The sequence below is a fragment of the Crinia signifera genome, chromosome 1, assembly GCF_055691185.1.
Source record: "Crinia signifera chromosome 1, ASM5569118v1, whole genome shotgun sequence".
In the NCBI taxonomy this organism is placed as follows: domain Eukaryota; kingdom Metazoa; phylum Chordata; class Amphibia; order Anura; family Myobatrachidae; genus Crinia; species Crinia signifera.
In genome coordinates this window covers 409,564,407-409,578,563 of record NC_139217.1, presented here as the reverse complement: position 1 = coordinate 409,578,563, position 14,157 = coordinate 409,564,407, and the positions used below count along the sequence as shown (strand labels likewise).

The 14,157-nt window shown below is 47.9% G+C and overlaps 1 protein-coding gene across 6 annotated transcripts in view; it reads left to right on the top strand.

Annotated features, from left to right (window-relative positions):
• Positions 1-14,157, top strand: part of RHOBTB3 (Rho related BTB domain containing 3) — an 82,474-nt gene that overhangs the window by 26,343 nt on the left and 41,974 nt on the right. For 5 of the 6 annotated variants that reach the window (XR_014449701.1, XR_014449695.1, XR_014449689.1 and 2 more), the window contains one exon: positions 12,199-12,301. The exons of the other annotated variant lie outside the window; for it this stretch is intronic. Coding sequence is in view for 1 of the 5 variants with exons in the window: in XM_083151759.1 (XP_083007885.1) it covers positions 12,199-12,301 (103 nt within the window). In the remaining 4 variants the exon portion in view is untranslated. Of the gene's footprint in view, positions 1-12,198; positions 12,302-14,157 lie in introns of those variants that run through there. 6 annotated transcript variants of the gene reach the window in all.

Sequence of the window (14,157 nt, the reverse complement as noted above, 5' to 3'; positions counted from 1 at the left end):
GTACACCTGTTGCATGTTTTTAGATGTAGCGCAGTTTAACAGCCCCTTGTTTGCACTTTCTACTGTATCAGAGGTATCTGTATCTGTAGCACGCCGTCTGTCTCTGTGATACATTTAGATGATGCTAAATATTTGCAGTTACCCTCCAACACCAAAACAGGTGTTTTTGGTATTAAGCCACAAATATTTATTGATAAATGGACCCCAGTGTGAAGTGCACTGTCATTTACACATATACCCCTTTTCTACCAAAAAGCTGGGTCTAACCTGGATTTTCAAACACTGTTCTGACCTGTTTCATGGCAGGTTCCAGCCCTCTGTATAAAGCTGGGTACACATCTATACAATCCCGTTTTCTTGCGACCGTCGACCAACCATAGACACGACCGATACGCGCGTACACACCTGTACATATATATATATATATATATAGTGACTAGTCAGCTTGTATACTTTATAGTGTTCACTCTAGGATGGAGACCGGGCAGGGCACCGGGGGGCGGACCGGGCCACAGCTGGGGGCGTGCCCGGGCCGCCGGTGTCATCAAAGGGGTGTGCCCGGGCCGCCGGCGTCATCAAATGGGCGTGCCCGGGCCGCCGGCGTCATCAAAGGGGCGTGCCCGGGTCGGCGGTGTCATCAAAGGGGCGTGCCCGGGTCGGCGGCGTCATCAAAGGGGCGTGCCCGGGTCGCCGGCGTCATCAAAGGGGCGTGCCCGGGCCGCCGGCATCATCAAAGGGGCATGCCCGGGCCGCCGGCATCATCAAAGGGGGTGGGACCGGCCCCTCCAAAGCCACTATGCTGCCGGGGAAGCGCCGGGCATCGCCGTCTACGGCGACGCTGGGCTTCCCCGTGAGGCTGTTTTAGCGGGGCGCTGCGAGAGGGGCAGGGCGCATTTTGCCCTTTAAAAATGGGGCAGGGGGGGCGTGGCCTAGCTGGGAAACAGGGAAGACGTACTTTCCACCTGCTCCTGTTCCCACGCTGATTTCGGGGTCATCCCAGCCTTACCCGATCACCAGAAAAGCACCAAAAGGGTTCCCAGCCCCTTCCTAATAGCCACAGCACCTGGGTCACAGGCTGCGGAGCCGGGCGGTGTCTCCGGGCGCTGCCGCGGGTTGCGGCCTGGTCCAGGAGGAGAAGCCGGGGCCTCAATTTCTGAAGCGGCCTCAGGCGGAAGGCGAAGAAGATCCCCTAGCGTGGCAGAAGAAGCAGCGGAGGTCCGGGAGTCACACGCAACGGCACCCCGCCAGGAAAAACAACACAGACGAGAGGAGTGACCGTCTCGTCGCGTGCAGCCAGGACGGGTGAGTCAAGCCGGGGACACGCCGGCGGCCGGGAGCAGAGCACAGCACAGACGCAAGCTGTCAATCAGCCACAGCGGGGAGACCCAGATAGCGCGACACCCCGGGGGGAGAGCTGCCGCCCAAGCCCTCCGGAGGTTGTGTACCTCTGGCGGACATCTTAAGTGAGCGGACCAAATATAGACAGCTCAGCAGGAGATAAACTGGCTGAAGTGGTCCCACAGTGGCAATCCCCCCCAGCCAGATATAGGAGAGGCAGCTACACTGTACACCAATACTGGGCCCAGCCCTGATAAATAAGGCCCCCTGAACCGAGTCCTGGGCCATATACCCCAGCAACAGGAAGCCTGCGAAGCAGCAGACACCCGGCGCTGCTAAATTGGAGGGAAGCCGGACATAAAGCGGCAAGCCTGACAGTACTGGCTGACCCCCATAGAGCTGACTTTAGCCCATCCAGGACCCAATTTAGCTTGGAGGGTCCCGTCCCACCCCCTGGGGAAGACATAGAGACATACCGCATCGGCTCCTTAGGGGAAGCCCACCTTACACCCCCGCCCGGCACAGAATCCATGATAGAGGCTGCAGGCCGCCTAGCCAGATCTAGAGCTAACCTTGAACCAAGAACCGTAGCCATCTCCCCTGAAAGCACAGGAGGCCTGCCTGTGCGTGTCCCACAAGATGTTCATATGATGTTTGGCCCCTAAAGGCCCCCACTCTACCCCTCGCATCACGAAGCAGATGAAGAAGTAGCCCTAATCCCCCTACAAGCCTGAGATTCAAATCCTGAGCCTACGAAGTGAGGAAATACAGCGTTTCCCGACTGCCCCTACCGTTTTTGTGTCTGACGTCCAAGACGGGTTTACTGAAAATGCCGCCCAAAAGACCTAAGACACCAAAACCAGTCTCCCAGGTCCCGTTTTTTAAGCCGTCCCCCAAAAGTCAGGGCAACAAAACGGAGGCCCCGTCAACGTCATCCTCCCCACCCGACCACATACCTCTACCAGACGCCATACCACTCCCCCCAGTTCCACAACAAGAGCCCGCTAGCAGGCCAGAAGTGCCCGATGATGCGGCATTAACAGTTGGGACCCTCAAGCTACTGCTCAACCAAATGAAAGAGGAAGTGTCATCAGAAATTAGAACATCCCTACAGACCTGCCAGCGCTCTATCGACGAACTGGGAGACCGCACAAACGCGCTAGAAACTAAAATGGGGGAAATTGTTGGCTCCCACAACACCCTTATAGATTCCCATTCGGCACTTGAGGAGGAAGTGGTGGCCCTGCGGGAGAAACTGGTCAGCATGGAAGACAGATCAAGAAAGAATAACCTCAAAATACGGGGTATCCCAGAGAACATTTCCAACAGTAGCCTCCATGACTACGTCATCAACATCTTTAAGAAGCTGTTACCCTCGGTGCCCCCCGCTGACCTCTTGCTGGACCGCATACACAGGTTACCGAAGGCGAGGTCTGCCCCCGAGGGAGTCCCCAGAGACGTTCTGATGAGAGTGCACTTTTTCCATATAAAGGAAGCCCTCCTCAAAGCTGCAAGACCCTCGGCAGACTCTGCTGCGACCTTGGGGTCCCATCAGCTATTTGGAGACCTGTCCAGAGATACCCTTCTTAAAAGACGCTCCTTCCATCCGGTCACAACGGCCCTACGCAAAGCTAACATAATCTACAGATGGGGTTTTCCGACCCGCCTGTTAATTCAACGGGAAGGATCCACAATCGCAGTTTCCTCGGTGGAGGATGGCTTGAAACTAATGTCCAGTTGGGGGCTGCAAGACGCATCCCCGGAAGACTCCCATAGCCGGCGACTTCAGCAGGACTGGTCGCTGGTTGGGTAGCTCCAGAATAGATCTGAGACCACACTCCCCTACGTTGGACACTCTCCCCCCAACTACCCTCATCGGCCATAGACTCTAGTTGGCAGAAAAGAGTTGAAGATATAGGAGGGAGGTGTCCACCTTATACAGTTTGTTTAAATTTAATGGTTACTTAAGGTTGTATGTGAGCCCTAAGGCCCTGCATAAGCTTGGTCTGTCAGTTCCGTCGGGCTCCGGTGCACTCTGCTACTTTATTTGGCATTATAGTCCGAGGAAGATCGGACCCCCACATGTCAGGCCCTTTAGTTCAAGTTCCAGGGTCGCGTAGAATTCTCGTGACTTAGGCTCGTTGTTGTAGTTTACTTCTATGTTAAAGTTAAAATTGATACAGACCAGGGACTACCGGTTGTTTCATTTTATCTTTGTGTATATTTGTTTATATTTCTTATTTGTTGCGAGGGGGGAAGGGGCCCAAACCCACTACCCCCAAGATACTCAACTCGGTTGAGGTGGCCTTGGACAGGCCCCTCACTACGACCCCACTCGGGGTCGCCTGTCTATTTCTTCTTGTTGTCTCTCTATCCCCCCTTCTCACATCTCCACCCCATGTGTCTTACCCTCGTGTTTGTCTGTACAGAGTAGCTTATACTGCGATTGTGCCTTATTGTGCTAAAACTCATCTGGTTAGACGTGTATATATGCAAGTTTTAGATGCCCTATAAATGATTAATGTCTTATCTTTGAATGCTAAAGGTCTGAATTCGCCCCAAAAAAGGAAGGTAGCGCTGGCTTACTTCCACAAGCAGAAAGCCCACCTCGTAGCCATACAGGAGACCCACTTTATTAAAACAGCACCACCCAGATTTTTTAACCACAGATTTCCCCAGTGTTACACAGCCAATGGCCCCCACAAAAAAGCAGGTGTCGCTATACTTGTGTCTGCTAATTGTTCCTTTAATGTGTCCTCTCAACATACTGACCCGGAGGGTAGATTCTTAATTTTAGTGGGTAAGTTAGAGGGAGTCGAAACCACCATAGTCTCTTGTTACGCCCCCAACACCAGACAGTTAACATTTATCAGATCACTCTTCACCACTATACAGAAATACGCTAAAGGCGCTTTATTACTGCTAGGGGACTTCAACATGGTCCCTGACCCAATCATGGACAAGTCACACACCCCAGGACATAGAATAGCTCAGCCCCCGGCCCACTCTAAGAAATGTATGCAGCTCATTAAAGAATACGACCTGTATGATGCATGGCGCGCCAGACATCCGGGTGTGAGGGATTACACCTTTTTCTCTCACCCCCACCGGACATATTCGAGAATCGATCTCGCCTTAGCTGACAAATGGACCCTAGCCTCCATCCGCAAAATTGACATACTCCCCATCACCTGGTCCGACCACTCCCCCCTACGGTTGAGGTGGGAACTGACCTCTTTCAAGACAACCCCGGGACCATGGCGCCTGGGCAGCTCTGCCCTGACTCAGATAGACTCTAAGAACTCCATTAGAGATGCCCTGTCCTTATATATCACCACCAACGACCCAGCCGACACTAGCATACTCACTTATTGGTGCGCCTTGAAGGCTGTAGTGAGAGGTACGGCAATACAGGCCGCAGCCAGAGCGAAGAAAACGGAGGCAAAGGAGATGTTGGAGGCAGAGACAGAGCTGGTTAAACTAGAAGTAGCCCATAAGAATAACCCCTCTGATGAGGCTATTTTTGCAGCACTCGCGCGAACTAGAGATAAGGTTAATGCGTCAGCTTTTAGTGAAGTACAAAAAAATATCTCCAAACTGAACCAGAACTTCTACCTCTTTGGTGACAAGGCGGGAAGATTGCTAGCCAGGAAACTGAGAGGTAGAAGGACCAAGACAAGAATAGACCTTTTGATAAATGCTAGGGGAGCTAGGGTCACCGACCCCTTCCAAGTAGCAGACACTTTCGCAGAATACTATGCCAAACTGTATAATTTAAGAGAAGATCCACATACTCCCCAGCCCTCGGAAGCGGACATTACTTCCTTTTTGGACGAAATTGACCTCCCTGGATTACAGTCCGAGGCCTGCCAAGCCCTTAACGCCCCCTGGTCCCTGTCAGAGGTAGAGGCTGCAATAGACGACCTGCCAAACAACAAGGCCCCGGGTCCAGATGGGTACCCATCCAATTTCTACAAATGTTTCAAGTCTGAATTAGGTCCGATCCTACTGCAAGTTTTCAACAAAGCCTCTCAATCCGGGGAATTCCCCGGCGAGATGCTTGAGGCTAGGATAATCACGATCCCCAAACCTGGGAAGCCCACTACGGCGGTCCAGAACTACAGACCCATCGCCCTATTAAATACTGATTTGAAACTGTATGCAAAAGTAATCGCCAACAGGCTGGCCCCATTACTCCCCTCCTTGGTAAAGATTGACCAGGTTGGTTTCGTTCCGGGCAGGCAGGCTCCGGACAATACTCGGAGAGTATTAAATGTAGTTGATGTATGTGAGCGTGCCCAGTCCCCGCTATTACTGCTTTCACTAGATGCCGAAAAGGCTTTCGACAGGTTGCATTGGGGATACCTGAGGGAGGTACTAGTCCGTTTTGGAATTCAAGGGAGAATGTTAGATTCGATACTTGCTCTCTACTCACACCCATCTGCGAGAGTGTTTGTGAACGGAACCATCTCTAGTAGCTTCCAGATAACAAACGGCACTAGACAGGGGTGCCCCCTATCCCCTTTAATATTCGTCTTAGCTATAGAGCCACTTGCAGAGAAGATCAGGTCGGACAGCCGAATAGAAGGACCAGTCATAGGGAGAATCCTACACAAAATCTGTTTATTCGCGGACGACGTCCTCCTTTGCCTCCAAAAGCTAAACACATCCCTGCCCGCGCTGCATGAGATCTTAGATGCGTACTCCGCAATTTCATACTATAAGCTTAACACCACCAAGACAGAGGCCCTCCCTCTAAACATTCCCGAGACAGAGCTGGCTCGTTTGAAAGACCAATATCGCTACGCTTGGCAGGGAAGGGCTATTAAATACCTGGGAGTGTTAATATCTCGGGAAACTCACTTGATGGAGTGTAATTACCTGCCGCTGATTGTTGCATTCCAAAAACTAACAACGGAATGGTCCATGCACGAAATTTCGTGGATGGCCAGATTGGCAGCATCTAAAATGGTCCTTCTCCCGAAACTCCTCTATCTATTTCGGACAATTCCCAGAAAACCTCCCAGGTCTTTGATGTGCAAAATCAATGCCATCTTTACGAAATACATTTGGAAGGGATCACGCCCCCGGGTAGCTAAGAAATATTTGGCCCTGCCAAAGGCTCTAGGGGGGGGTGGGTACCCGGATGTGGAAGTGTATCAGGCCGCGTGTCTATTGAGCCAGATCGGGGATTGGGGCGACTCCGGATCCTCTAAACCGTGGGTGGTGGTGGAACGCTCTTTAGCTTCTAACATCCCGTTGATGGACCTACTATGGGTCCCCCAGCGGGCTATCCAGAAAAAGTCAGAGATATGCTCAGCAACAAAGGCTACACTGGAGGTGTGGCATGGGGCACTCGCCAGGGAGGGTGGGCTAAGCCTGCCTAATGTGGCGATCTCTCTGGAAGCCATTTCTAAACTCATCCCCAACCTAAATTTGAACCCGTGGAACACCGCAGGGATTTCCACCTTGGGCCAACTAATACAAGGGGACTCTTTACAGCAGTTTTCCGACCTCCAAGCGAAGTTCGGCCTGCCAAAAAGTGAGTTCTACAAATACCTTCAAATCCGCCACTGGCTAGCGGCTAACAGGGAAGGCCCGGCACCCATGGCGCCTGCTCCCAAAGTCCTCACCTCCAGAATAAACAGCAAATCGCAAAAAGGGGGTATCTCACGATGGTACAACTATCTTATCTCTGTAACAAAAAAAGGGAAGCTACCGGCCCAGATCAAGTGGGAGACATACCTCAATATTTCCCTCGATGAGGAGGTTTGGGACACGATTTTCCACTCAGGATTTAAATTGTCTAAGTGCATCCAACATACAGAAATGTTTCTTAAAATCTGTCATAGATCATACTTCACCCCGACTAGACTACATGCCATTTGGCCAAATGTCTCACCCCTTTGCTGGAGGAAGTGTGGCGGTGTGGGCACATTGCTTCATGTATTTTGGCAGTGCCCCTTGCTGGCCCCCTTCTGGTCGGAGGTGTCCTCGCTGGCTAACGAAGTCCTTAGACTTCAGGTCCAACTGGCCCCAGTGTTGGCCCTTCTCCACTATTCCGAAACACTTTCAGGGGGTGACCTATATATTCTGCGGCACATCCTGATAGCCGCCAAGGCAGTCATTGGTCGTCTGTGGAAGTCGGTGGGGGTGCCCCTGGTTGACCAGGTGGTTAGCAAGGTACATAACCACTTTCTATACGAGACTACGAACGCTAAGTACTCCTCATCGAGGGCATCGATCCACTTGAAATGGCTCAAATGGGCAGAATTTAGAGAAGCGCAGGGCCTCACCCTTACCAGAATAGATATATGGGACAGAAACACCTTGACATCTCCCCCGCATTCGCAAGAATAACGGCCAATACTTGAATATCAGTTACCTTTTACATACTGCTGCATGTACAACCCCCCACCCCCCATGTCTCTCTCTCCCTAATGTGTCTCTGCAAAAACTGTCCGTGTCTTGTTCACCTTCTTGCCCCCTCTACATCCCAGTCTTTCTGCTATCTTTCTCTTCCTATCCTAATTTCTTAAGTAATCTCAGGTCAAACCTCCGCGCAGGTTTAAACGTCTTTATTTCCTAAAAATATCATCAGCCATATGTGTTTGTGATTTGTTATGTATAAACAATATGTTAGATGGCCTTATGCTGTTTGTACCAAATCCGTGTAAGAATTAACTACTTGACCTAATAAAAATCTATTATGAAAAAAAAAAAAAAAAATCGGGCAGGGCGCAGCGCCCCGCTAAAACAGCCTAGCGGGAACACTACTTTAACTGCGGGGCCAGACAAGCAGTGATAACAGTGTTTATTTAAGACTCATTAGAGAACCATTCCTGGGGAATCTATATTTATGACAGAGCATCATTTAAACGCTGCAGATGAAAAAAACATAGAGACCATTAAGTAGACATGGGAGCCCCGCACGTGCTGTTTTTAAACACGTACTTGCCTAACTTTGTTTGTCAATATTTGTATGTTTTTTTAATATTTCGCAGTTTTAAGTACATTTAACTAAAGGCTACATTTTATTCTGTATATATAGCAGTTTGCCCTAGTCACCTGCCGGCTGACTAATTAGATGCGTACCCTGTCTATATAGCAGTTTGCCGTATGTCTGGCCCCTGGAGGTGAACGCTTCTTGTTTACAGGCTTTGCTGTAGGCAGGGCTGTAAGTATGGCGGTACGGGGTGGTACGGTGTACCGGTAAAACATATTGATCGAAACGTGCGTACACACTGCACTTTTGTTCCGATATGGGCCCGGCCGGTCGGATGACTATTAAACGGCACTGAACCTTCGACCGACCGAGAATGGACAGACAAGACCGTTTTTGTCCGTTTATCGATTGTACAGAAGGAATCGGGACAGCGTACACACCTATACAACCGAACAGCCGTTCGACCCAGAACGGAAGAACAGCCCGACGGTTGTATATATGTGTACCCAGCTTAACTTTTAGCTTGTACCGAGGCATTACTTATTAGCTATAAAGTTCTGATTCCTAAGAGATGCGAGCAGGGTAATTATTATCTAAACTTTTCCCACCAAACCCTAGCAATAAACCAGGTTCAAAGTTTGGTGGAAAAGGCATATTAATCAGCACCTCCTTCTTACACCTCTTCCCTTACGCTTCATAATTTGCTTTATAATGCACCTTAAGTCCTGTTGGAGACCGTGCCACTATATAAATAAAACTTACTAGAACTGTTCCTACAGCACTGGACTCTGCCCTACAGCACTGTACCCTCTCTGTCCCCACACTTTACTCACCTATCAGATAGCACTAGGACACTTATGCCAACACTGATTGAATCATTTACTTCCAGAACACCTACGTTAAAGCATTTCAGCATCTGTAAATAATTTCTTAAAGGAACTGTGTTCTCACCATTGCTCCTTCCATGCCGCACGCCACAATATATAAGCGGTCTACCCTCCGTATATATTTCCCAGTGCTCTATTCTAGAACATCATAACTGTGAACACACTAGATTATTTTCATGTGTTTTTGAGTTGTTTAGTAGTGTTTGTCCATCTAGTCCATGTGTTTATGTTTCTGCTTGAATTAGAAGTGGTAATTGCATTAGTTGTACTTGTATGTTACAATATAACATATCCTAATTACGCAGTAGGACTCATAAGATTTCAATAAAAGGATAACTGGATTTAATTGTGGAACATTCTTTCAGAAAAAAAAAATCTACAGTGACTATGGAGTTTAAGATAGGGCTGTGCAACGCTTTACTTAGATGGGGCATATTTTTGGGTATTTGTACTGGTGATGGCACAAAGGTAAATGGTGCCTAGCTCAAACACAAATAATCACATTCTCAATAAGAAGATTGTGTAGCACCCACCCAGTGCTACCCTGTAGAGTCAGATCATGCAACACCCTTAGGTGTTAAACAAAACAATATAATGACCTTTATATCAGAGTGTATTTCTCTAAGGATGGAAACTTCACTAGTAGTCCAATGAAACTAGTCTTGCCTGTAATGATCATTTTCTAATTTCCCCATATACATGGAGATTATTTTAGAGACCAGCAAGCAAAAAAACTATTGGTGAAGTACCTTTGGGATATGGATCATAGACAGATAGATAGACAAGCATTAGGTCAACATGACTGAAGGACAACATGACTGAAAGTCGACATGCATGAAGAAATAGAAACAGAAGTAGCGCTGTTGATAACAGTTCATATTTAATGCTGCTTTCCCACTGCAGACCAGTTTAAAGTACTGGTAATCTTAAATGGTATTTAAAACGGTATTAGCATTCCCACTGCAGCAGATTACCGTTTTAAATACCATTTAAGTACCATTCCCATTGCAGTGAACCCTGTAAAATGTAGAGTGCCTAAACCCCCTCCCCCAGTGTAAAGAGTGCCTAATCCCTCCCCCCCCCCAAGTGTAAAGAGTGCCTAACCCCCTGTACCTGCCCTGTGCCCCCACCTCCCCTCCCCTCGTACTTACCTGCACGGAGATGCAGGGCAGTGGGGAGGCAGCGGGGGTCCATGCAGGGTACAGGCAGTCCCAGTGCCTGATGAGAACTAGTAGTTCTCACTTTGCGCATATGTAATGAGTGCATGTGCATACTAATGAGCCGCTCATTACATATGCGCATATGTAATGAGCGGCTCTTTATTATGCACGTGCACTAATTACACATGCACAAAGTGAGAACTACTAGGTCTCATCAGGCACTGGGACTGCCTGGAGGCTAAAATTCGGCAATTTACCGTTTTTTAGCTGCAGTGGGAAAGGGGCATAAGATTATGTATATTTATTATGCATGATATAGTGAGTTAAAACATAACATACAAATAAACATTATTGATAAATAACGTTTAGGAGGTATTCCCACTGCCTCTTAAACGTTATTTTAACGTGTAGGGCTCTGCTTTAAAAACGGGTTGAAATACCATTTAGCTTTAAACGGTATTTCAACTCTGGCACTTTCCCACTGCAGCCTTAAAACGGCAAATTGCGCTGAAAATTCGGCAATTTACCGTTTTTTAGCTGCAGTGGGAAAGGGGCATAAGATTATGTATATTTATTATGCATGATATAGTGAGTTAAAACATAACATACAAATAAACATTATTGATAAAATCAAATTAGTAAATGGGACATATAGAGGATAAATGCAAGCTGCTCGTTCCTATATTGCTCAGTTCATCACACACTTTTAAAAGGCCCCCACATTAGGTGGTATAGTGTCACTGATCATATATATACGTCACAGCTGTCTCTTCTGGTCCAGTAAAATAAGTAAATGCCGCTGGAGGAGTTGGATGTAAGCTCCAATTTGAGCCAGCAGAGTCCTCTCAATTATGCGGAAGAGTGGAAGCCGGTCTAAAGTTAGAGACACAGGGTGCAATCCAGTATGCAAGCGGGCCAAAACACAAAGGGCCTTATTCTAGTTCACTCTTTTTGGCATATTCCTTCTCAGATGGACAAAACCAAGTGCACTGCAGGGGGGCAGATGTAACAGTTGCAGATATAATTAGATTTGGGTGAGTTATGTTGTTTCTGTGCAGGGAAAATACTGATTGCTTTATTTTTACACTGCAATATAGATCTCATTTTGAAGAAAAACCCCACCCAAATCTAACTCTCTCTGCACATGTAACATCTGCCCCACCTGCAGTGCACATGGTTTTGTCCATTTCAGAAGGAATTTGCCTCTAAGAGTGAAGTAGAATAAGGCCCAAAGTCCCTTGATGTGGAAAAAGAGCTGGTTCAAGCAGATGTGATGAATTCAAGTCCTTCGTGTAAAGCGCTCAGACACCACTGCGCATTCGCAGATTGCAGAAAAAATGGCATGGCAGACATTTTCTGGTGATATCTACAGCACTGCTGCTTCTGTCTCTGGATTCCGGAGGGTAAGTATTTAAAAAATGTGTTCAGCATGTGCGGTGTGGGCCTTCCTGGGAACTCTTGTGCATTGTGCGCATTGCACCCATTATAAATATGCTACTGCTACAGACCCTTTTTGGCAGGACTGTTTAGTAGGTCTACTGTGAGGTGAACTCTGTGACTAATGTACTATATTACATTATCAGTATCCTGTGTGTTTAATGTAAAGAAAAAGTGACGATTGTTTGTCACTTTTACACTTGATTCTATGATTAACTAGAATGCTTGTTATTTAGCATGACAGGCATGACATATGTGCTGATGTATTCAGGTGCTCTGCTCTGATTGCACATATATCAAATCAGCTACACAAAAAAAATTATTTACAGAAATAGAGTTCCTGTTTCCTATTTTTTTGAAGTACAATAGGCCTGAAACCATGACAAAGGTGGTGATAAGGATTACTTTTATGCTCTTATTTTATCTGTAGTTAGAATATTTCATACTTCAGACAATGAACCAGAGGTCGGCTGCAAGTGTAAGGAACAAGAATCAAGTCCTCAAGGTTAAGCCGCCCAAACTAGGACAACCAGGTAATTATAAGTACTATATGACCATTTTGAAACGTATTTCCTGTTTATTCGGTCACTGGATATTTTGGTAGCTCAGAGAGAAAAGTAAGGTACTGGTATATGGTCGTTAGGTCGACATGCATTGGGTTGACATGGGCTTAGGTCGACATAGCGTTGCACCGACACAAGCATTTGGTCTACATGGGCTAGGTCGACAGGCAAAAGGTCGACATGGGTTTTTTCACTTATTTTGAGCCAACTTTTTCTGACAGGTGGAATTTCCTACCATTCACCAGGGCATGGTGGGAGAATAAAATAGTGTGGCAAATGCAGCTGGGCACCGTGCCTGAAGCATGGCGAGCACAGCAAGCCATGCGAGGGGACATAGTGCTCCGATACGGTGTCCATGTCGGCATTCAGGTAATAAAAAGAAAAGACAAACTCCATGTCGACCTTTTGACTGCTGACCTAGCCCTTGTCGGCCTAATGACATGTCGACATAAACCTATGTCCACTTTCCATGTGTCGATCTTGGCTCATGTCGACCCAAGGCATGTCTACCTCAGTGCTGTCGACCCTATGACTCAAACTACTAACCAACTGTCCTTTTATAAACACTACCTGTAACATAGCCTTTAGGATCTGATTGGGTGGCACTTTTATCTCTCTCCAAGTTTAAAGCCCTGTACATATGGGGTGACCTGACCTCTGGGTGAGGGCATAGATGTCGGGCGGAGCGCTGGAGCAGCCAGACATCGGTGGGAGTGTGGGAGCACAAGGGGGGATGGGGGCCACAAACGCCGGCTGCGTGGGTTGGAGTGCGAGAGGGGGAGACACTTGTTGATGGGACAGACAGGCTTTATAGACAAGACGGTTGAGAGCCTTACACCTGTCTCACTGAGAGAGTCTCCCTCCTCCCTCCACACGCTGTCACGCTGATGCCGGGATCCCGCTTCCTTTTGCTCTGCAGCCTGCTTGCCTAGCCATTCACTGTGCTGCAGGGCAGGCTGCTGTGTGATACACGATTGGACAGCTGAACCGTCGCTGTCCAGGAAGAAGAGCACTCAGATGCTCGAAACGCGTCGGCAGTGGCTGGTATTCCACAAACTTGACCCAGGACTCATCCCCAGTGCATAGGTATTTGGAGCCACAAGCAGGGTGCACATTGCGGACTGCATTCTGACTTATTCCATCCTTGCTGGCTCCAAATACCCTTAGGGGTAAGAAGATCTTTTATCATATCATTTTAATGTTTTTATATCCAATGTTCTGCATGTCAAATTAAACCTTGTTAATTGTCAAATCCGTTGGCGCCCATATTCTTTGTCACACCTACTCCGTCTACAGATAGTAGACCATGTCTAGGTAGACCACTAATGGTTGACAGTGACTAGGTGGGCACCTAAGAATGGTCGACATACACCCAGTGCCAGCGGCTATTGATAGCGCACCACTCCATTCCCACTGTTATACCCTAGTTTGACATTGACACAAGGTTGACACAAGCTTCAGGTAGACATGAATAAGGTTGACATGAGTTTTTCACATTTTTGTGACTGTCGACATGTACACCGTAATAAGTGTACCACGCCCCCTCGCATGGCTTGCTGCGCTCGCCATGCTTCAGTGCACAATACAGCTGAGATGTAGGGAAGCAAAGAAGTTGTCTGTGTACTACTTGGGGTGGGTTATATCATTGGTAAAGATGAATGATGCAGGAGGCTAGCATAATAATGGTCCATACACACTGGGCGATTTGTTCGCATCATGTATGGACAGCGATGATTGGAAAATCACTGGCCTGAAAATCACACAGTGTGTTTTTTCTCAGGGGTGAACGGCTTTCTATAGCAGGACGATATGGAAAGCCATTCAGT